The sequence below is a fragment of the Ochotona curzoniae genome, unplaced genomic scaffold, assembly GCF_017591425.1.
Source record: "Ochotona curzoniae isolate NIBS_2020 unplaced genomic scaffold, NIBS_Ocur_1.0 contig_3520, whole genome shotgun sequence".
NCBI classification, from domain to species: Eukaryota; Metazoa; Chordata; class Mammalia; order Lagomorpha; family Ochotonidae; genus Ochotona; species Ochotona curzoniae.
Genome location: NW_024465894.1, coordinates 8,910,236 through 8,934,709, shown reverse-complemented (window position 1 = coordinate 8,934,709; position 24,474 = coordinate 8,910,236). Strand labels below are relative to the sequence as shown.

The 24,474-nt window shown below is 41.6% G+C and overlaps 1 protein-coding gene across 3 annotated transcripts in view; it reads right to left on the bottom strand.

Moving 5' to 3' along the window:
• The window catches only part of PTPRT (protein tyrosine phosphatase receptor type T), a 918,862-nt gene that overhangs the window by 82,870 nt on the left and 811,518 nt on the right, over positions 1 to 24,474 (bottom strand). For all 3 annotated transcript variants that reach the window (XM_040981459.1, XM_040981457.1, XM_040981458.1), the window contains one exon: positions 23,383 to 23,531. In XM_040981459.1, the coding sequence (XP_040837393.1) occupies positions 23,383 to 23,531 (149 nt within the window). The remainder of the gene's footprint in view (positions 1 to 23,382; positions 23,532 to 24,474) is intronic.

Below are 24,474 nucleotides of genomic sequence, written 5' to 3'. Positions count from 1 at the left end.
TCCAGGGTCCACATATTCTTAAGAAGGTATGCAAGGAAAACATGTGAAGCCTCAGAGAGAAAACACAGGCCTGTCTTAGTTTCCATCTCCCATTCATCAAAACTTTAATAAGACAAAGATATGCAAAATAGCTGTAGAGTAATACTTAGCTGGAAAAACTCAATCTTGACAAGTTTCACAGTTTGCAGCCTGACAGTTGATGTGTAAGAAACAAAACAAAAATGAAATGACTAAACTTGTCTGAAAGAAGAAACTTCAATATACAATACCGATTTAAAATGAGTTTCCATTGTACAAAGTGGATGCAAGCCTTTCTCCTGTTCAAACTATGAGTTTGTGGATATAATAAATCATAAAGACAACAGAACATTAATAGAATGCAAAGAGCACCGTTCGGGATCACAAGACCAAGTTTTCATGCTGGTTTAATTGCAGTATTATCTTGAACAATCACCTTGCAGGTCTTAGTTTGAAAATTAGGGAACAGAAGCAGACCAATGCTTCTTGAAGCTGAATGCACATATCTGGAGATTCAATTTCAAATGCAGGAGCGGATTCGGGGCACATGTAGCAAGCTCTCAGCTGATGCCAAGTACGCTGGCCTATGGACTGCACTTGGAGGAGCAGGGGCTTGATACTGTTTCAGGGAACTTCCAGTTGATAAGCACAATTTTCCCATTAAAGGTCCTGAGCTACTCAACAAAAAGTAAACACTGTTCTTTTTACCCAGAGTGAATGACCAAAGGGTGTCAGCTGAGTACTGACCAAAACCAAACTACCTCCCCCCGCAAATGCAAGTGAACAGCGCTGAGGGCATTTACTCTGGGAGGAAGAGATACCTAGTACTCTCATAAGAACTAAAGTTCACAATTATAAACGAGGGCAAAATAGAGATCTAAAACAGAAACAAAAATCGACACCATTTATCCAGCCTCACAAATGATACTTAAAGGTGTGCTGCACACAGGAGCAGAGGGTAGTGAATGTTATGAAAGAATGTGAAAGCAGAAAATCTAGCGAAGTACACAAGCAATCCAAAACAATTAACAGCAATATTTATGGAAAAACAGCAGCACCAATCAATACTTACAATATAATGTGGAAGGTAAAATGTCCTAAATACTGTAATTAAAAGATACAGACTGACTAAACAGATTAAAAAAAAAAAAAGACCCGTCTACTGTCTGCCCAACAGAATCACAACTCACCAACAAAGACACACAGACGGAAAGTGCAAGGATGGAAGAAGACATTCCACACTAAGAAGGAAAGATGAGCACAGAAGCCATCTGTGTATCAGACAACACAGACTTGTAACACCACAACTGTTAACAGAGACCAAAATAGGGTCTTTTATAATGATTAAGGGAAATGATGTGACTACAGTAAACATATATGTACACAATGTTAGAATGCCTGGTTATTTAAAACAAACGTTATTGATCTGAAGGGAGACACAGCTTTCAATTCACTATAGCAGGTGACTGCAATGTTCAACTTTCATCAAACAGACCAATCACAGAAAAAAAAAAAAAAGAAACAACAGAGCTAAGTGACATCATGGAACAAGCGGCCTAAGTGTTAACTACAGAACATTTCATCCTGCAGCTGCAGAATACACGTTGCTCTCATCAGTTCATCGAGCTCTCTCTCTAGGATACGTCGTATGCCAGGCCATAAAGCAAATCTCAACAAATTCAAAAAACTGAACTCATACCACATGTTCTTTCTGATCACAATGGAATGAAACTGGGAATGAACAACTTAAGGGATTCTAGAAAACATGTAAAAACATGGAAACTGAAAATCCATGCTCAGAATGAACACTGGGTCATAGAAGAAATTAGAAGGGAAATCAAATAATTCCTAGAAATTAATGAAGATGATAACACAACATATTGAAACTTACAGGATACAGGAAAGGCTGTGTTAAGACGGAACTTCAGAGCAATTAGGGCCTACATCAACAAACTGAAAAGGCATCATATAACTTATCTGACAAGGCATATCAAAATTCTAGAAAAATAAGAACACAACCAAACCTAAAATTAGAGAAGAGAAAAATACCAATTAATTGGGGAAAAGGAAGAAAAAAACAAATAATAAAATCAGAGATTTAAAAGGGATATGTTAGAATGGACAGCACACAAACAAATTATCATCAGGTATTACTATGATTAGCTATATGTCAGCAAACTGGAATATCTAGAAGAAACATAGGCTTCTGGACACATAAAATCTACCAAAATTCAATCACTAAAAATAGAAAACTTAAATATACTAATGACCAAGACTGAGACTGAACTGGTAAGAAAGATCCTTGTAACCATGAAAGCCTAGAATCAGGGTTTCACCCCTGAACTCTATCAACCTTTTATTAAAAAAATTTTTTTTTCAAATAGTTATTTTTACTGGAAAATCAGATTTATAGAGACAAGGAGAGACAGGGAGAAAGATCTTCTGTCTGCTTTGTTTATTCTCCAAGTGGCTGCTATGGTCAGAGCTGAGCCAACCTGAAGCCAGAAGCCAGGAGCTTCCTCTGGTGTCTCTTGTGGGTGCAGGGTCCCATGAGCTTGGGCCATTCTTACTGCTTTCCCAGGCCACAACTAGAAGGGAAGTAAACAGCTGGGACTCATATGGAACAAACCAGCACCCATATGGAATCCCAGAACACGCAAGGCAAGGAATTAGGCACTAGGCCATCATGTTGCACCCTTTAGTAACCTTTAAACAGGAACTAAGCAAAATTCTTCTCAAACTAACCAAAACAATTGAAAGGGGGATAAATCCCCAAATTTCTTCTATGAAGCCAGTATCATCTTAATTTAACACTGGAAAAATATACAAATGAGAGAGAAAACTATAGAACAGTATCCCTGATGAATACAGATGCAAAATTCCCCAACAAAATACTAGGTATTTGGATCCAATAATACATAAGAAATATCATTCACCCAAAGTGGAATTTATCACTGATATGTAAATCAGAAAGAGTGATGCACCATATTAAATAATTAAAGAATAAATTCCATATGGTTTTTATCTCAATAGTTGAAGTGAAAGCATCTGATAGAATACAATATCCTTTCATGATAAAAAACCTTAAAAAAATTGTATATGGAAGGAATATTCCTCAACATATTCAAGGCAATTTATGACAAATACACAGCAAGCAGCATACTGAATGGGGAAAAGGTGAAAGCCTTTCCACTAAGATCTGGAACTAGACAAGGATGCCAGCTCTCACCATTACTATTCAATATAGTTCTACATGTTTTAGCCGGAGGTATTAGATAAGGAAAAGAAACCAAGAGATACACATGTGGAAGAAAGAAATGAAATTATCTGTTTGCAAATGATATGATCCCATACATAGGGCAACTAAAAGAGTATACTAAAATATTATTGAAACTCATACAGAAGTCTAGCAAAGTTGCAGGATATAAAATCAATACACCAAAGTCAATAGCCTGGGTATACACAGAAAGGCCACGGTAGAGAAAGAACATTTAAAATCAGTTCCATTCATAACGGTTACAAAAAATGTAATTACCTTGAAGTAAATTTAAACAAGGATGTAAAATATCCCTATAATAAAAAATTATCAAATAGTAAAAAAAAAAATAGATTACAAAAAAGTTTCTATCATCATGGATTGAAAGAATTAAAATCATTAAAATGTCCATGCCATCTGAAGAAGGCAATCCCAACAAAAATATAAAAGTCTTCTCAGATCTGGAAAAAAAATGACCCCCAAATTTATATGGAATCACTGTATAACTGCAAACAGTTAAGCAACCCTAAACAATAAAAATAAACCTGGAGGCATCACAATACTTGACTTGAAGACAAACAACAGGCAGTTATAATCAAAACAACTTGACACTGGCACAAGGCTAGACACAATGACCAATCGAATAGCCTAGAGATCCCAGAAATTAATCTACACATCTACAACCAATTAATCCTGGTCAAATGAGCTAAAATAACTCCCTGGATAATGGACTCTGTCTTCAATGAGCTGAATTGGGAAAATTGGATCTTTGCATGCAGATGAATGAAACACATCCTATACAAAAATCAACCCACAATGGATCAGGAATCTAAATCTAAGATCAAATTCTTATGGGAAAATACAAGGGAAACACAGCAACACATTGGCATAGAAAGACTTCTTAGATAAGAGCCTAGAGGTACAGCAATAAAGAACAGATAAGTGATATTACATCAAGCTAAGAAGCTTCCGCATAGCTCAGGAAACATTCCACAAAGACATAACCAGCAGGACAAGAGAAAATATTTACAGACTATGTATATGTTAAGGACTAGAGAGGTGAAGCTTAGTCTACTTCCTGACTGGAAACAGGCCGAAGGCAGCCCACCCACCTGAGCTAGCTACTTCCTAGCTGCTCAGGACTCCCAGAGCTTTATCCCCTTGGTAAGACGGTGTAAAGCCACTTGGGAATCAGTGTTACTGTAAAGCAAGCTCTGCCCAGTTCTTCTTGTGGGGTTTTAAAGGCCTGAGGATCCCTGACAGCTGCGAGAGACAGCTGGACCACATTCCTCCTGCTATGGGACAACACCAGCATCAAGGTTTCCTGCTGGCTCTGCCCTTCACTCATCAAAAGGCTTTGGGCAAACTATCAAAGCATTTCACGTATTAAGCCAACTATTGGTTATCTACTCCTCCCAAATAAAGGCTCTGTGTAGTGAGCATCTTAAAATAATAAATACCTACTCTCTCATGGCTTCTGGCAGCCAGAAGCCTGGGTATAAACAGGTGTTCATGGCCTTTGATGAAATTGTCCTCAAGATGTGGGCTTTGTCTATGGGTATCTCTGGGGACTCCACTGGAGACAATCTGATTCCAGGCTCATGCATGTGATGGCCGACTTGTTTTTTCATGGGCCACTGCAAGACAGGTTGCCTCTTTGCTGACTGCTGGTTGGGTATCTGTTAGATTCCTGCAAAGTGGATATTTCCTCTTGGCAATTCATAACACTGTAGCTGACCAATCACAGCAGGAAAGTGAAAAGGAAGAACAGAGCACCCCAACATGGAAGCCACAGCCTTTTCACATCCAAGACTGAAAAGTGACATCTCATCACCTTCTCATATTTCAGTCATTAGAAACCAGCCACTGGACCTACCCTGCAATCAAAGGAAGGGGAATTTTTCAAGGACTAGGTAGACAATGGAGCCATCGCAGAGGCCCAAACCCTGGTACTACTCTACAATGTGCATGTGAGAACTCAAAGAACTTGCACAATTTACAGTCATACACACATGAGAGTGCATTATAACAATTCATCAAAAGGTGTCCAATCAGAATCCTTTATAGCAAACAACATCTTTACCAAATTCAGATCCACAGTTGAAGTTTTTAATTCAAGAGTTCCTACAAAATCTTCACTATACTTTTCCAAGGAGTTTTCTAACATCTCATATTTCAAGGCAAATAGTTTAATTGTCCTCACTGTGTGGATCTATTGACAGCAGTCTTTAATCATTAAAGAGTTAACAATGCACTGTGAATTGCCTGACTCAGACAAAAAAATTCATTCCCTAAGTAAATGAATTAGCCAAGTAATTGACAGCCAATTCCAGTAATAAAACACTAATTAAGTGATTCTGCTAAGTAAAAGCATAATGTGATGAATTTGCTAAACAATGGCCTAATAAATTTTCACACTAAATAAATGACTTGGGATGGTGACTAAACACTCGCCACATCTAGGGGAAGTTGAAAAGGCAAGAGTACTTTGGGAGAACAATGACAGAAGTGACTTGCCAGCCCAAATTCTTAACAGCATTCTCCTGGGATGCTTGCCAAGCAGGGGGCCAAGTGAAATGAGTCTTAATAGTTAAACTAGATTCTAGGGGACCAGGGAAAACACCACACTCACACACACAGAGGGCAAATGAAGACTTGGAATAGCCCAAAATATCCAAACTGGAGTAATCAAAGGTACACAGAGCAACGAGTCTACGCTCTACCTTCCTGGGCTCAGGAGGATGAGACAGTGCAAAGATCCCGATCTGAGAGGTCCAGGAGACAACACTGGTGCACAGCGCATGTGCATTGCATCATGAACAAAGCAGTCTCAGATTCCAGAGTTTGCTCCCCAGCCTGGAACGGGAGGATGACCATGGAATTCAGCCTTCACGGGGGAAAGGGTCTTTGTTATCCTTGGGAAGCCTCTTGGATTCAATCCATTTACAATGATGCCTTCTCAGAGACTCCACATACCCCTTATGGCATCCTCTGGTCTATACCCCCAAGTTCCTATCTAATAAAGAGGGGTCTGGAATTTTAAATTAAAACAATTTCTCCCTGCTTCAACATGCTGTTGAGCCTCACTTTTTGTTATAGCCTAAATACCATGACATCTTCCTGGAGACCACTTGGTGCCTGCAATGCCACCTCTACTCCCATCTTTTTGATCTTCAATTAGGTCCTGCCCTGAGCACTGACACTATAGGATCCAAGCCTGCATGGGTGCAATCATGTCTCTTGAGGTTGTTCACATTTTGAGTTTGCATTGTATTTTTGTCTTTCAACAGATCATGCTTTCTGCTCACTACTATTTTATGCATATAAATCACTTTACGGATCCTTCCAGCCGTAACACGATTTGAACCGCCTTGCTTTTCTTTGAACACATCAGGCATGCCTTTGCCTTGGGAGCTCCAGCAGGGACATTGCTAGCGTGGCTTACATGTGTAGCCTTTTAAAAGCTTTGGGTCAGAGCTTCCGTTATATGTAAAACTTCAATCTCCCCTCCCTCATCATTGTGACTTCCATTCCTACTCTGCCTGCTCCATTATTTCATGCTAAGTACCACTTTCTATACCACATAACTTACTTATTTTTATTGTTCACTATTTCCTGTATTTCTACTTCTTGGTACCCCTAGATTGTAAGTATGGAGAGGGTTAATACATTTAAATTTCAGCATTATGTAGCATAGTACCAGAATGTCTAACACATCTTGCACAAATTAGGGATAGTCAGCAGCTGTTCATTCAAAAATTGTTGAAGGAATGAATAAATGACATTCCATTCTGAAAACTGCTGTGCTTTAATATCTGGAGTGGGTAAGAAACTTTTAGAAAGAGACACAGTTAGGAAAAGCCTATGCCCTGGGATTGATTTCAGAATACAAGTGTCCAGGGATGTTTCTTCAGTGGCTTCAGACGTGTCTGCATCTCTCCCATTATTTGGGAAAGAGGAACTTCATAGGGGTAGGATAACATGCAAGAAAAAGATTGGTTCTAAATATTAACCCCACCACTTACAGAACTGTGCCACATGAGCAAGTTATGTCTCTCTAAACTTGTTTCTGTATTTGTGAAAGAAGCCTAGTACCGATAGTAGCCACCTCAGAGGCTCTGAGGATTAAATGACATGATACATGCACAGCGGTTATGAGTCCTTCAGCTCTATCAGTGCTGATGTCATCTATCTCCCTCTTTGAAAACAGGCCTATCCCTTCACACAAATGGAGTGCTGAGATTTGACTGTGCCACACATTGCAAAGTCCCACAGGGCAGAAAGGTGGAAAAAACGACATGTGGCTGAGAAAGGGTAAAAAAGGTAGAAGCGTAGATCCCTTTGGAGAAGAGACGGAAGAGGCAGCAAGGGCACAAGGGAGTTTTGAAGAGTTTTCCTGGGATGCAATGAGTACAGGTGTCCAAAACCCAAGCAACACACACACACACCTGCCCTCTTGGCTCATATGGTTGTGAGTACTAAGACCAGGATAAATGCCTCCGTAGGGGATGGAGGTGCTCAGCTAACTCCTTAGGTAGCATAAAGACCTCTCTCCTGCTCTCCACCTCCTTTCACTACCGTGCAACCACTTCAGAAATTTTCCTCTCTGCTGCAAAACAGCTGGGTGAATACTGAACAGTCAAAAGTGAGGCACCGTGATCCATCTTAGCTGCAAACTATAACATAATGATTCATTCCACAAACACTGATCCATCATGTATCCTTTGCCAAACTCCATAGTAGTCTCCAGGGATGTAATGGTAGCCAAAACAGAAGTGCTCTGTGTAATGTGGTCCAACAGTAAAGAAGGAGCTACAATAAAATCACCTCTTGCACAGATAAACCCTTGCATACATGCTAATTCTGATAAATGCTAAGAGGGACGGGAATATAGTTCTTTTAGGAAAAAGAGTGGCAATTGCTTAGACTGGAGATTCAGGAAAAGCACCAAAAGGTGCCATTGAATCATCAATCAGAACAGGCTATGGCTAACCAACCAAAGATGGGATGGGGCAATATTTTATATAGGGGACACAATTGCGGGAGCCAGGAATAGACAATTCTTGCTATTTCAAAGAATAGGGAGAATGTCAGTATGATTGGACAAGGCATTTCACGTGGGCATGGATGAGACTCAGCATGTTTGCAAACCTCAGCTCATTCTGGCCCCTTTGAATTTCATCCCGAGGAAAATGGGGAGTCCAGTTTTTTGGTTGCCATGGGGGGAATTTGCATTTTAAAGTGCTAAATAGGCAAAACAAGTAGTTATTTTATCAGTAAAGCATGGCAACAGTATTATTAGGTAATATTTTTTGGATGGATCAATTTGAAAGGAGGGTTACAGAGCGAGTGTCCAGGGAACAGACTGGCAAGCGGGTGTATTTGCTGGAGCGCAGCTGTTTGAAGACTCAGTAGACGAACACTTGGTCTCCAACGCAGTAGAAACAGAAGTGACTGCCAGTTTCGAATGACTCTCACTTCCTGAGCCTCTGTCACATCTGCAGATCAGAGGGAATTGTATCTCACCCAGATCAAAGACCCGGAAGATGAAAGGGGTTTTCACCTTGGAAAAAAATGGAACTGGACCAATGAGACTTTATCTGAATAAGGACACTTATTTCAAAATCAAACATGTGCAAAGTCAAACATGGATATTGAATTCTCAAAATATGGACTCATCAAGAAAATATAATCAAGGACACTTAATCAATGCTGCGGACTTAAAACTAGTTCCCACATTAAAATAACTGCAAAGAGCTGGCCACACCAATTGCATTGTACTATTAATTACATACACATGTTATTTGTAGATGTGCGTGGATATGTGTGGGTGGAAGAAAATTCCCCTGTGCACCAGTATTCTGTGTTACCTCACATCACTTACAGCCCAACATATGTAGGAATACACTACATTTTATTAGTCTTATCTCCTCCTCCTCCAACACATTCATCTCACTGTTACTGGAATGATATTCCTAAAGTCAACTCAACTCTGTCCTTTTACTTTCTAAAATCTGTTTCAGCTCCTTAGAGAAGACGATACATTTAAAACACTTTAATACACGACACTCTTCGAGACACATCATCCAATTACCTCTGCAGATTCCTGTTGCAAGACTTAACCCCATTAAGGTTAATCTGCAAAGACCAAGAAAAATCAAACTGTTCCTCATTACAGATCCAAGGGAAAGAGCTTCCTGGGAAAGCTGTCAGGGACTGCCCTACCTTAAGGAGCACCAGGATCACACATAAACACAAACATTAGTCCACTGCCCCTTGATCTAGGCAGAAGTTAAAATAACTGATGTCTCTTGGACTTTGTGGTTTAGAAAATACATACTAAGATGTTGTACAGAAAGAAAAGGTTCTTTACAGATCTGGGATGACCTGCAGAGACCCTGCCAAGCAAGGTATCAGCAACAGCAGAAATATTCCTCTAATCAAAGTGGATACGAAAGACTTGCAAGCCTATTTGTTTATGATTACGTTAGCCATGTGGACTTACTGCACGTGGCTGCGTCCCTGCAGACATATCCATTGCTGTCCTAATGGCAGGTCGGCCTCCAAAATGGACACCACTGATATCCTCCATCCTGAATGTGACATTTCTCCTCTACAAGGATGGAGACAGCTTCCTCACTCCCTTCAACTCAGGCTGCCCCGGGACTGATTTTAAAAAACACCACTGCCAGCAGCGATGTAGCAAAGTTCTGCATCTAGTATTGGAGGACTTGCATACCTTTTGGCTTTTTAAAAAACACTCAGGGGGAGTGAGCCATCCTATGGCTGAGCATCTGCCATGCTAAAAGGATGTCTAAATTAGATGAATATAGAGAGAAGCATGCAGCCCACTCCAGGTGTTCTAGTCCTGAGGTCAACCAAGTAAATGATGGAACCATGGGATGCATTTTGCATCCTTATCGGATGCTCTCAGATGCAGAGCCCAGGTCGGGCATGTAGCCCCAGGAGAGCTGTCATTTCAAGTCATTCACGTCATTCCAGTGGAGGCTCCACATTTTCTAGGAGAAACAAAACAGCTTTCATGTCCAAATTCATGACAAACAGCATTGGGAGCAAGATACAATGGTGTTGTTTCATGCCATTCAGTTGTAGGATGGAGTATTAACAACAAAGGAAGCATCCATAAGCTAATTCTCCTTTCTTACCTTAGCTAACTCCGACCGCTCATTACTTAAACTTCAGCTCCTCCATAATATTGTCCATCTTGATGTAGTCCAAGGAAGCTATTTCTATTTCTCCATAATATTTTTTAAAGGATTTATTTATTTTTATTGGAAAGGCAGATATACAGAGAGGAAGATCCTCCATCCAATGGTTTACTTCCCAAGCAGCCTCAATAGTTGGAGCTGAACCAATCTGAAGTCAGGAGCCCGGAGCCTTTTCCGGGTTCTCCCATGCAGGTGCAGGGTCCCAACACCCTGGCTGCCCTCGATTGCTTTCTCAGGCCACAAGTAGGGAGCTGGATGGGAAGCGGGGCCACTGGGGTTAGAACTGATGCTCAGATAGGATCCTGGCGCATGCACGGCAAGGACTTCAGCTGCTAGGCCATCACACTGGGTCCCCACAATATTCTAACAACTCATCTTGGCTTCTTTTCACCCAGAAAACAAATATGGTCCAGAGATCTAGGAGGTTAGTTCTTTGTAACTTGGAAAACACGTTGGATCTAAAGCAAGTGGTGTGTGAAGCCAGCCCTCTATAGCCACAGACTGGACCTGTGTCCAGGTGTCCTTTGGCTGCCAGAACCTCTTCCCAGAACATAATCAATGTTCCCATGGCTATCTGTGAACGCACCCAGTCAATGCAGAGCCAAACTCTAATTATACTGTATCTTTGATAATGCTCTCGGCTCTTCTGGGGAAAGAACCAACAACAGCTCATGTGAATCTCTATCTTTACATGTTTTCTGAACATTTCCAGCTGATGGTCTAGTTTCCTATTATTGGAATAATGATGGAGTCACATTCACAGAGCAGCTGACGACTGATTTCCTGATACTAGTGCGAGTGTCAACTCCAAGATTTGCAGGAACCATAGCAGAGACTTTTAAGATTTCCTATGCTATTGGCATACTAGAAATTGGAGGCAGGAATGAGAGGTTGGCTAAGATCCATACAGTATCTGACTGGCAAAGGAACATCTTTTTTTCTCTGCCTGAATTCAATGCTGGATTCTAAAATGGTAGCACATTTCTTTATATATTCCTTTTATTTATATCTGAATATATAGGGTTTTAAATGCCTGTGTTATCCACCTATAAGTCCACCCATCTATCCATCCATCAACAAAAGTTTTCAGATCCTATTTTGTGCTACACACTTTGCTTTATGGAGAGAATATAGTAGTAAGCAAAAGACAAAGGGTTGTCCCCTATCAGAGCTTGCCATCTGGTAGAGGGGTTGGATGTTAGATTAACATATTTGAAGACTGAATTCAGTGCTGAGAAAAAGAATCACAATTCTATGATAACACTAGAAAAGCTGATTTCAATCTGGTAAGGAAGGGAGAAGGGATCAAAGAAAGACATGTATGAACTGAGATCTCAATAATTACACAAGAAAAAGTATATGGGTATAACCAGTAAACATGAATTCCTGAAGAATATTTATTAAAATATTCCAGTGAATAAATGTTGTATTGGAACACACATTTACATGAACAGATACAGTTTGCCCACGCTGCTCTAAATAAAGCAGTATCACAAAGGTCCCGTGGCAGAAGGAGCGTGGAGAAGGAGCACGTACGGGATGAGACAGTGAGATGAGAGCGCCTGAGAGAGATTCATGGTCAAGACTTGCACCTAAGGTCTGGGTAGGCACTTTGGGCATTTGCTTAAGAACAATCAGAAGCAAGAGAATCGTTTTGAGCTTAAGAAGAGTGAAGTGACATGCTCTGATTTGCTTGTCAAGATCTCCCTGGCTGCTCTTCACCCCCTCGACTCCCAAATGTACAAGGGAATGACAAAGACGTCTATAACGATTATTTAAGGGCTGTGGGTCTTATGGAGGTAAAAGATGATGGCTATTTGAATAAGGGCAGAGGACACGACGGTGGAAAAAAGTGCATGAGTTCTAGATATATTGAAGGTGTAGAAGAGTCAAAACGTGGTGTTGAATTTGATGTGGGAGACAAAAGGAGAAGACCACATCAAGATTAATCGATGCTGTCTACGCTGCATGTGTCCTTGCTAACAGGAAGAACTGAAGTTGGATCTCTAGCCTCCATGTTATTAGGAAATCAACTCTCATGGTTAGAAAGATGAAAAGGAAATCACCCAGAGACAAATCATGTGGTCCGTGGGCCAGGACATTTGTTCCTCACCGGACACCATTATCCTGACAGCTTCTGAATATATCTGCATTGGAAGCACGAGCCATCTGATTTCTGCAATCCCTATCATATAGTGTGTGTGTGTGTGTGTGTGTGTGTGTGTGTGTGTGTGTGTGTGTTTGAAAGTACAAGTGACCTGCCAGCCCTGTATCAGGTGTTACCTGATTCCTGGGGGTGTGATGGCATTGCTGAGAATATCCCACAAAGAGGCAATGCTGAGGGATCACTCTTCAAGAAATACCCCTTCAGAAAGGAGCCACCCCAGATGGAGGAGGATGGTGAGACAATGAACAGAGAGGTTTTGTCTGAGATGGTCCTTGGCCCTTATTTCTACTTTCTCAATTGTTAACACTATGGTCCTTCACTGCCTTTCCAAGATACACAGATCCATTCCCAATGATAACACAAAAGCCTGACTTCTTGTTATTGGCCGAAAAATTCTACTCTGCATACTGACATCTCGGACAAGACACAGCTACGAGGCCACCTAAGACAGGAGCCCACAAACTCTGGGTTGCACATGATCCTGGCAGACTGCCCACGTACACACTGGGAACATTGCACACAGATTTGTTTTTTAGTTTCCTGTTTCAACATTATGCCATTTTAAATAGACTTATTTTTATAAATATCCCTTGATGTAAATTGGTTCAAGGTCCTATTTCTTCCACTAACATGCTGAGTGACCCGAGAGCAATACATTTCCCGGCTATGGGTCTCAATTTACCTGCACATAAAAAAAACTCGAATCACTTTGCGTGCGTGATGCAGCAAACACTGATCTCTCTAGCACACACTCCTCTGCTGAGCCTCTGGACCACGGGTCCAAACTGCCTGTCTGACGTCTCTTCAGTGACTCAAGTGAACCTCAACTGTAACCTGTCCAGATTTAAACACCCTCTCTTCAGCTTTAAATCCAGCCACTGTCCTCATTATATCATTTAGTATCATCGCCGCCCACCTGGAGGGGATAGAAGCAAGAGACCAGGGGGTGTTCCAGTGGTTAGAGGTTGGGAACAAGAGGAGGAGCTAATAAAGGAAAAGTAGAAGAGGTGCCAGGACAGGAAATGAAAAATGAAGAGATAAAAGTCAAGCAAAGAAAATGTTTCATGAAGGAGAGCCCGCTGGGCATATAAATCCTGGTTCGAGTCTGGGTTTGGTTTCTTGGTAGTTGTGTGACCTTGAAAAAGGGATTTAAGGACTTGGAGCCTCAGTTTCTTTGACTTGCCTCATAAAGTTGTTGAGAATATTAAATGAAATGAGGCATATAAAGTGCTTTGTCCAGTAATTACTCACAGAGTGCCAGCAACTGGAATTATCTGTGTTTTCAACTTACTGACGCTGTAACTTTGAGCAGAAAGGAAAAATGGCCTCTAAGTCTGGTTGATTTTGCTACCTAGCAACTATATATTTACATTTTCAACATCACTTCTTTATCCTTGATTACTTTAACAAGCACTTTCTAAGTGCCCTGTTATAATTCAGGACCACCTGTGAGGTACAGAGAATAATTCTATTTTCTTCTCAAGATGCAGTGGCCTAGCAAAAACTGTCAAAAAGAACTTCAGTTTTGTTGCTTTCCTAAGGTGTCTTTGAAAAGGCATAGGCTCTAACAGTGAGAATGAAGGGCCTGTAGGGGTAAAATGCTGACCACTTGCCTTCAATGGGAAGATCAATCTACAAAACTCAAGGAACATCCGAGGCCATGTTCCAACCAAACATAAGGGGAGCTAACTCTGCAATCACACTGACTTCTACATAGGTTACTCTTCTCAGACAGAGAAGTGAAGTTGTTCACAGAGGAGAGGACCTCTCCAAGCAGGTGCTACTTACTAGTCCAGCCTCATCTCCAGCCACTTACTCTTAACCCATTGCCATGGACTTTAAACCCAAACTGGTAGCTGCTGTTACTTCTACCTGGGGCATTTTTTTTTTCTTGTACCTCCCCATCAAATCAGAATCTATCTATTTACATCATAGTCTCTTATCCATTTAGGCAGAATGAACCACTTGCTGGTGTCTGATCAGCCTTTTCTCTATTACTTAACACATTTATTGAAACTAATCCACTTACAAGTCTCCTCTTGGAGGACAGTAATATCCTTTATGGTAGAGGCTATGTTTTATGTTTAGGAGTCCTATGATGCATGTCATGTAAAATTGGTATTCAATGAATATTTAAAGGAACACCTTGGCTACTCCTATAACCAGAAAATGGGAAGTATAATTTGAAAAGGTTCTACTTGGGTAGAAATCATATTGAGGATTTACAGAAAATATCAAAAGATAAACCATTACTAAATATACATCATTTTTGTTTTCAAGGAGACAATGGCACAAGGACTAGAATGGACCTATCCTCAATTACAATGTCACTTCTGTTGGTGACTCAATGAGAGATATTGACAAAACCCATGGACACTCGATTGTTTTTGAGATGAGGAGGTTGGATGACAGGGCAATTTTTCACTATGACCATGTCTCTTATAAGTTACATTCATTTTGAACCAATTATATGTCTCTAAAACCTTCTTTATTTAACTCCTTACTGTTTCAATGGGTCATCTGTCTACTTTCTGAAGGCTAAGCAAATCTGTTTTGCACTTCCTATGAGTGAGGAATTCCATTCAATTCTGGGTTTTAAGGAATGTGGTTTGTCCTTTAATCTGTCAGTCAAGTGTATGATCACAAAATATTTAGTGATCCCTGTAAAATATTCAATGAGACTAAAGCAGGCAAGCTGGAAACATTCAATTCTTCTCCCTGTTTCAATTCTTAGAGTAACTAGAAAATAAATTTGTTCCTCCAAACAGAACTTTTTCCATTTTTAAAAGTTTGCATTCACAATGCTCTGTTGAGCACCTAGTTTCACTGCAACTCATCACTGCTTTTTCTTGAAAATTTCCAACATTTCCATTACTATTCTTAGATTGTCCATTTTCAGAGAAAAAAATAGCAGAGACAGCTGAAAAGGAACCCTCAGAATTGGAAACTCTCAAAGTTATTAATGGTCCTGGGCAGCCTCCAGGTCCATTTGATATACCCACCCCAGGAAGGCAGAACCACTACACAAAGGTGGCAGTCCTTTCCCCCCATCCAGACATCCCCAGATATCAGACAACTTAGCACACGAAAAATCAAACTTTGGGGACTGACGGTGCTCGGATTCACCTTGATCCTCAAACTTGAAGCAGATTGCTGGGGTTTCTTCCCCCAAACTCTGCATCACAGAGTTTTGGGTTCAATAGATTTCTCTCTACTTCACACAAAGCAGTTTACAAAATGATCTCTTCTATTGGTTTCAAGGGTCAGAAAAACCTAGGTTTCAATTCTGATATTTAAAGGTAGGAAGTCTTGGGCAAGCTCTTTGCTTTTCTTAAGTTCCAATTTGTTGCTTAGAATCATCAGACATAACCATAGGTATCATTTAATCTTCCCAATGTACAGTGAAATACGAATGCATACACAAAATGACAGTGTGAAAATGGGTTCATATTTAAAGTTCGATAACTAGTATAATAATTTATAATATAAAATTATAATCATTTATAATATAATTATAAAAGCAATCACTATTATACTTCAAGGCCCCCAAATTGGGACAGTTGAATGATATCATGGCTGATATGATTAGAAGTAAAGATATCTCAATAGATTGTGATAACAAGATTATATCTAACAAGAAAAAGCAGCACAAAGATAAAGTCCTTCTCTTGGGTACCCACAGTCATCTCTTCCCGGGCTGCATGAGACAGCACAGGTGAAAGCCATGACCTGTACATGAGCAGTGTGTCACAGACATTTGACAGGTTAATCTAAACACAAGTGGGGGATTCCAATCCAAGTTTGGAGTCCAGAATAAAGGATACAGGTGACAGTCTTAGTTCCTGTGATTTAGGGTGGTAAGGATAGTTGTAGTTATCTTGGAGATTGCACTCTCTAGGAGTGTGGGCCAAATAAAGACAGAGCCAACTGGGACTCGAAGCAGGGATGACTGTCTTGGGTCAGGGGTGCTCATTACTCCGAGGGAAGAACCGGGACACACACAATAGGTAGCTGCAAAGAGCCACTATGGGAGTGGGTACTGTGAGAAAACAAAGTGATTCTATTACCCAATGTGACACCAGAGGGAGGAAAAGTGCCAGTACATGGCTGCTGACCCATGTACGCTTTTGTGCAAAACAAAACAAACAACGACAACAAAAGCAAAAACCAGGAATCCATGAATAGGAGTTACAGGAAACAGATTTCAGACCACAGAGGACAGAACTGAGTATGAAGGGTGCTGGAACATGATGCAGGCTTGGAGCTGTAAGACTTCAGTGTGAGTTTGATCCCTGTAATTCATTCACTTGACTACTCAGTGGGTATGGGATGGGTTAGAGACTTAAGCCAAAGCCAGAGAATGTACCGATTTACTGTTGTGGAGGTCAGGGAAGACCAGCTTGGGATCTTACTTTATCTCAGCAGCAGCAATATCAGTTATACACCTGGATAGTAACTCCTCCATGCTTATGCTGGTTTGAGGGTTGGCGCTAATACGTGGACAGCAACTAGCAAAGCAATGGACCAGTGAAGGTCCTACCCAAAGGTGGCAGTCCTTCACACCAGGAATCATTGTCAAGAGCTTCCCCCAGAGACGACACACAGGCCAGTCTCGTTTTCTCAGAGATTCATTTCTTCATCTGGTGTATCATCCTCTTGCAATGGTTAAACAAACCTTGTAAGGAGTCCACTGAGCATTTTTTATAAAGCCATGACCTGCCGCTGCTGTTTGAATTGCTTTAATTAGATAACATCTTCCTAAAATAATCAGTAACATGTTGTCTAGAGCTTCCCTTTGCCTGCCCCATTTCTGCTGAACTATCTTGCAAGAGTTATCAAACTTGCATAGAATTTGATTTGCCCACAAAGAAAAACAAACACCCACTTATGAGATCTGTGTGCTGACGGAAAGAAAAGGGGCTAGGGCTTCAATACTTAACAAATACCTCCCAAGACTATAGTGTGCTGTCTTCTAGGTATATTTTGATCATATTAGGAGGAATAAAGCCAAGGAAGGGTCCAGGAAGCTACTGCACAAAGCAGGTGAGCGAAGATGTTCTTTGTTGAATCTTATGTGTCTTTCCTACCTAGCTGTGAACTCTCTGGGTGAAGGGTCTTCTTTCTCTGTGGTTCAGCTCTCCCTGTACCCACCTACATTTAGGTTCAATCTTTCTTAACTTTCTCCTGGTGAGAAGGGGGCCCACAAAACCCGTCTGTGATAGTATTTACTGCATAGCCAATTTCCTGGAGGAATCTTGGTGGATAGAGGAACCAGGATAAAGTAGGATCCTCCCAGCCAAAGGTTGTTAGGTGGAAAATGAAGATGCCTCATTTAGAAAGGTGTGTCTGCTTGGGGGTACAGGTTTCATTACCTATTCAGCAAGTAATGAATGAAGAACATCCAACAGCCCAATGCCTGATGACCCTTCACCCACCAGACATGGAACCATTCGCTACACAGAAACTTAAAAATGAAGACATTCAACTAATGATTCCCACAGAATGAGTGAGTCTGCTAAATGTCATGACGAGAAGGGTGGGCAACCAAGTTCCTCAATCATGGAATTCAGTAAAATTTGTACTGAATTCTTTTTATTTAGACAGAAAATAGGCAAGGAGGTAGCACATAAACAAAATGGATAAAGGAGTCGACTTAAGTATGGATATATAAAGGGGTTACCAGACCCCAAAATGATACCAGTGAACCAAAGATTATGAAAGAAATCACAAGTGCACAAGGCAACAAGATAACAATCAAATGACTTTAAAAAAAAAAGCTAGCATTTCTTTAAACGGAAAACAATGGATATTGTTTGTCCTTGAAATGTGACAGGTAGTCTCCTTTTAAAGAATGCTAATGCATTCCAAAGCAATGGCCCACAACTGACAAAGCCACATCACCCCTGAGTACCAGAGGTCATGGTTACTATACAATATTGGGAGGCTTGACTGAGTAGATGTTGCAGAACTAAGCAATCACTCAAAATAGAAAAACCTCAAAAAATAAACCTACGTCGGGAGAAGCAGAATTTGAATTAGGCAAAGGCCCACCTGTTCAATAATGAAATAATTGCTCAAGGCACATTCTTCTGCAATCTTCTTCTAATGCAAGCACTATTCTTGTGCCTTGCTTCTCTCAATGCTACCTCAAAATTTGCACATAATCTCAGTGCCTCCAAAAGACGCCAATTCAGAAGCCAGACAGTCACTTCCCTAATGTCACGAAAATAGATTCAATTTTACATACATCAGGGTGATTTCAGAAGCAATTTTTCCATCTCCAGTGTAAGCATTACTTCTATTTTTTTCCCTTTAAATCTCATCCCAGTGGTTCCACAGGGCATTTTAAAAGGCACCTGATGCATTCCAGGGCATTCCAACAACCCCTCCTCACGACAACCCACTGAATGTGTTTGCAGCTGCAACCACAGGACATCAAATGCTCAGAATACTAATATATTCGGTAATTTGAACAAATCTAAAATGCATAATAATTGAGTATAAGTCAATTAAAATTTGTTTTCTGGTTCTTTAAAAGCAGTATCATTAAAATGAATGTATATACATTGGCACAGCTGTGTGGATATGTCTGTGTGCTTAAATATCTCTGTGTGTGTGTATATATATATACATATATATGAATGTGCTGCAAAATGCTTGTGGAGGGGCTGGTGTTGTGCAGCAGTGGATTAAACTCCTGCTTATAATGTTGGCATCCTACATCAGAATGCTGGGCTCAAGCCCTGGCTGCTCCACTTCTAAACCAAATGCTTGCTAATGCGTTTGGGAAAGCAGCAGTGAACGGACTAATTACCTGGCCTACCACCTGTGTAGAAGAAGGAGTTAGTGGTCCATGCTCCTGGAATTGTCCTGGTCCAAACCTGGATGTTGCAGCCATTTGGGAAATGAACTCATGGATGAAAGATCTCTTCTCCATCTCTCCTCTCTGTCAGTATGCCTTTCAAATAGGTAAATCTTGAAACACACATACACACACACAGAAAATGGGATCAAAAGACAACTATTTTGTTCAAAAAAACTTTTCTGAAATGTATGCATTTGAGAGCTCTTCAAAAAGTTAATGGAAAAATGCATATTGTGAAACATGGCACACATGGGTTTCAAAAGCATTTGCCCAAAAATGAACTTATCCTTCAATTCCAGTTTTCCATGAAGATTTTGGAGTACATGGACATGTATGTGTATACATGTAAAATATATACACAGACATCCTCCCTCTCCCATCCATTTGACAAGATTGTGCTCGGCCTTTCAAATATCTAGATTCTGTCAGTCCATCTTCCCCAGGCTCAGGCCTTTTCACCTCAAGGATTTAGCTTTGGGGTCATGGGGAAAATAGTAGTGATAGCTCCCTTTGAAGTCCAAGGATTCAACATTATCTAGGCTTTGTTTTGGTATCAGAAAAACCTGAGACCAGATACCTACAATTTCAGGGTCCTAGGATTGCCATGAATCTTTGGCTACGATCTTTTTGGGGTTCCAAGTTGTTCTGGGGCAATTTCACAAATGGAAAAGTGAGCACAAGAGGCGGGTCTGTAAGGGACAAGTTGGGGATGAATAGACGCTGCTTGATCAGTAGTTTGAATCCACTAGGCTCGCAAGCAAATTTCTCTGCCTAAGAACCAAAAGCTGGAGTGACAGTGACAACTTAGTGCAGCCAGTGGGTCAGAGAGCCCAGGATGGTTGGTCCTTTCCATAAAGGCAATTAGGGGAATGCAAACCAAAACCCCAATGAGGCATCACCTCTTCACTGTCAGGGTAGCCGTGACCCAAAAGAAATGAAGGTTGGTGAGGATGTGAAGACAAGGGCACTCTTACTCACTCTTGGTGAGCGCGTATGCTAGCACAGCCATCGTGAAAACAACACATGGAGGTTTCTTGAAAAATTAGAAATGGGATTGCCATACAATCCAGAAATCTTACCACTAGGAATATACCCAGAAGACATGAACTCACTGTATCCAAAAGACAGCTGCTCTACCAGGCTAATAGCAGTGGTTTTCACAACAGCCATGCCATGAGGCCAACAAGATGTACATTCTAAGACTAATAAAAATGTGAGACGTATATACATATATATATGTTACATATATATAATTTATATAAATGGAATTCTATTTAGATGATAGCAAAATAGATGGGCCTGGAGGACACCATGCTGATGAAATAAGCCAGATGCAAAGAAATCACTGCATTATTCTCCCTCACATGTGAGCTCAAATCAAACAAAGCCAGAACCGGACTCTGATGACAGAGTGTCGTTACTAGAGACTGGAAGGGATGGGAAGCATAAAAGGAGTTGGGATAAGAATCTAGGGGAATCTGGGTGTGGTTCATTAATTATAACAAATATACAACAAGGAAGCACTAATAGGGGAGATGGGGGAAGGTGGTATTATTATCACAATTTTTATTTTATACATTTGCAGCTAATAAAAAAGTTTGTGTAAAAAAATATAAGGGCAATATAAGTGTATTTCACTGCAAACCCCTTCCTTGCTCCCTTGGCTTACACTGCTACCTCTTTCTGGGCTTGTGCAAATGTACAATCCAGTGATTCACCTGGCTTGAAACGGAGAAAGGGCTGGCATCATTGCCAGGCAGACTGCCAATTGGCTTTGATGTTTAAGGAAAGCACACAGTTAATACTCATAAAACAATCGGTATATGCATTTAGACTTTGCTTTTAAAAAGCCATTATCTAACCTTAAGAAGAGCTTTTGCTTAGCGTTACCAACAGCGGGCTGTGTGCCTATTGATTTAATAAACCTACGTAGTACTTTTGCCAAAATGTTTAATTGGAAAGTGATCCTCATGGAAGGCATGAGTAGACCCTGGAACATTCTACCGGCCAACTGCTTGAGACTCTCAAAAACTGCCAGTATCGGGGCTGGTGCTGTGGCACAGCAGGCTATGCTGCAGCCTGTGAGGCTGCTAGCCCATGTGGTGCTGATTCAAATCTTGCCTGCTCCACTTCCAGTTTCCAGATACTGTACCTGTACCTGGAAAAGCAGAAGAAGAGGGCCCCAACACATTGGCTCCTGCACCCATGTGGGAGGCCTGAACGAAGCTCCTGGCTCCTGGCTTTGGCCTGGCTCAGCCCTAGCAGCCATTTAGGGAGTGAAGCAGTGCATAGAAGATCTCCGTCTCTCCTTTTCTCTCTGCAATGCTGCTGGGAGAGTTGTTTGGGATGAAAGAAACTGAAGAGACAGAGAAACCAAATATGATGTGAGCGCCCTGAATGAGTCCTGGATGGTAGGACACAAGCAAATGTTGTTTAGAGAGAAAAAGAGGCAGAGACGGAGAAACAGGAGGAGGGAGAGTGAAGAATGCTTTGAAAAGTTATCGAGGCGTGTGAGTATTCATCCTACTTGTAGAATTAAACTAAGCTCTCTTCCTCAAGACACAGAACGTCACTGTTTGAAAACAGCTACTGCCACCTGCATCAGAATTCCTGTAAACAACATCTGAGGGGCTCTGCAAAAATGCAGAGGCTCCCGTCGCTGCCCTACCCCTTATCCTCCAGCAGGCTCTGACTTGGTAAGCTGATGCTGAGACCAGCTGTGTGCAGCCTGAACCCCTTCCCAGGTGCTGACCCTTCTGTGCTCCACTGAGGCTCTCACGTCATGGGCTGGGGTTTCCCTCAGGTCCAGGATCCATCAGGAACGAGCTGTGTCGCTCCGGGAAAGTGACCAAACTCAGCCCTGGAGACCTCATCTACAATATGTAATCACCGTTCCTAAATATGTCCCAGGACAATAGTGAGGGTGAAATGAGATAGTATCTGCATCAGAGAAGGTGGCAAATAAATATCTGTTTCTGTTCTTCCCTCATCCTCTGATAGATGTGCATAATATCTTAAGTGATTTTTATAAAAACAGCGGTATGTTGCATCACACGACAGATGACGAAACTGTTTCTGATTTCATCCCTTTCGGTTGTCTGCATTCCCCAAGTGGGGCAGAGGCTGGAAATTCCAGCCTGTTAAACCCAACAAGGACCTGGCTTACAGTACACAGCTGAGAGAAAAGAACAAAAGCCAGTTTTCTTGAACCTAAGCACCAAGGCAGCTTCAGGTGTTAGCAGTCTTGGCACTCTCCATTGGATAAAGATCCACTTACATTGGCTCGGTCCTCTTCCCAGCCCTGCAGAGGACTCAGGCGGTGTGAACCAAATGCCACTTGGAACACTGGCTAAGGCTTGCAGGGCATGGAGTCTAGACGGGACTTGGAACCCAGCAGCCGAGGGTTTTGGAGGAGGCTGCTTCTCTGAGCCTGCAATTCCTAAGCACTCAGAATGGAGAGAGTTGTCATCCATGACTCACTGACCTCTCCTTGTGTGGATGAAACATAATCTTGGTAATTTTAAGTCAGTTCAACAAGGCTCACTTTTTTCCCTTAATGGCAAAGTCATCTTCCTCCTCCTTCTATTTTTACCATTATTATTTTAATGTGTGTCTATTTATATCCACGGAAGTTCTGACGACTTGTTCTCACTTCCATTTTGCTTTAGAGTGGATCCCCAAGCACTTCTTTGCACCCCGAAGAGCTGCCCTGTTTCTACCTGGTGGAACCTTCATCCTTGTCCAGTCATCCCAGAGAAGCTCCCAGCACCTGACCACCATGAGGGGTCTACAGCAGAAGCAGCATCAGGGCCACACAGATCCCTATCCCTTTGTTGGCTCAACTTACTGAATCCATTGACGTCCTGAGAACTAGAAGAGAAGCCTTCCTCGTTGCGGCTGGTGCTGAGCTTGGCGGTGGGTTTGTCAGCCGAGGCCACAGGCCCCATCTCCCTCTGGGCTCCGCTCTGGGTCTCTTTCTGCTTCTTGGCCAGCTTCCTTTGGGACATGTGCAAGGGGAAAAAAAAATCACAGTCAGATGGTACCGGTTGCAACGAAGCATTAGAGACCAGATTGTTTTCCTTCCTTATCATCAACCTCAGCCCTGGAATCTGGTTCATTCTCCAGAAACAGGGTCAAGATAGGTAATCCAGTGTCAGACATGAAGGCTCCCAAGTCATCCTGAAACCATGAATGGTTTGTGTTTACGCAGATTTACGAAATTCATACTGCCTCCTCCCCAGCAATGGGTATGTTCTATACTTGAGCTTAAGACAGGAAATGAGACCTGTACAATGCTCTCCCCATTCTCAGGCAATGAACAGGTGAGCTCTGTGTTCCTATAGACCTTAGTGAAACAGAAGTAGAGACCGGGGAGCTTGTCTCTTGCTCAGCAGTTAAGGCACTTACATCTCACATCAGAGAACCTGGGTTGTATTCCTAGCTTTGGCATCTGATTTTCAGCTTTCTAATGATGACAGCTGATAGGTGGGTCCCTATCACTTGAAAGACGTGGACCGTTCTCCTGGCTCCTGCCTTTACCCCGGTCCAGTTCTTGGCACGTCGGGAATGAACCAACAGCAGTGCGCTTTCTCTATGCTTCACCCCACCTCTCTTCCTAATAAAAAAAGTTTGACATATTTTTAAAATATGGAGGATGGCCTCTCTCAGGGGCTAAGCTCATGAAATAAGCCAGCAAGTCAATGCAGACTGAAGCAGGCGCTGCGTGTTTGCAGTGAATAAGGGTGAAGGCCAATCTCTAGCGGCAAAGGGAGAGAAATGTGGAACTTGATGTGTAGCTCTTTCCATTTTCAGTTATTCTTGAAATCAATGGGCATTTATAATGATAAGAGTGTACAGTGGCGGTTCTCAAACGCTGCTGTAAATTAGAGGCACCTGGAAAGTTCAAACAGCACAAAAGGCCCAGAGTACACCAGGCAGA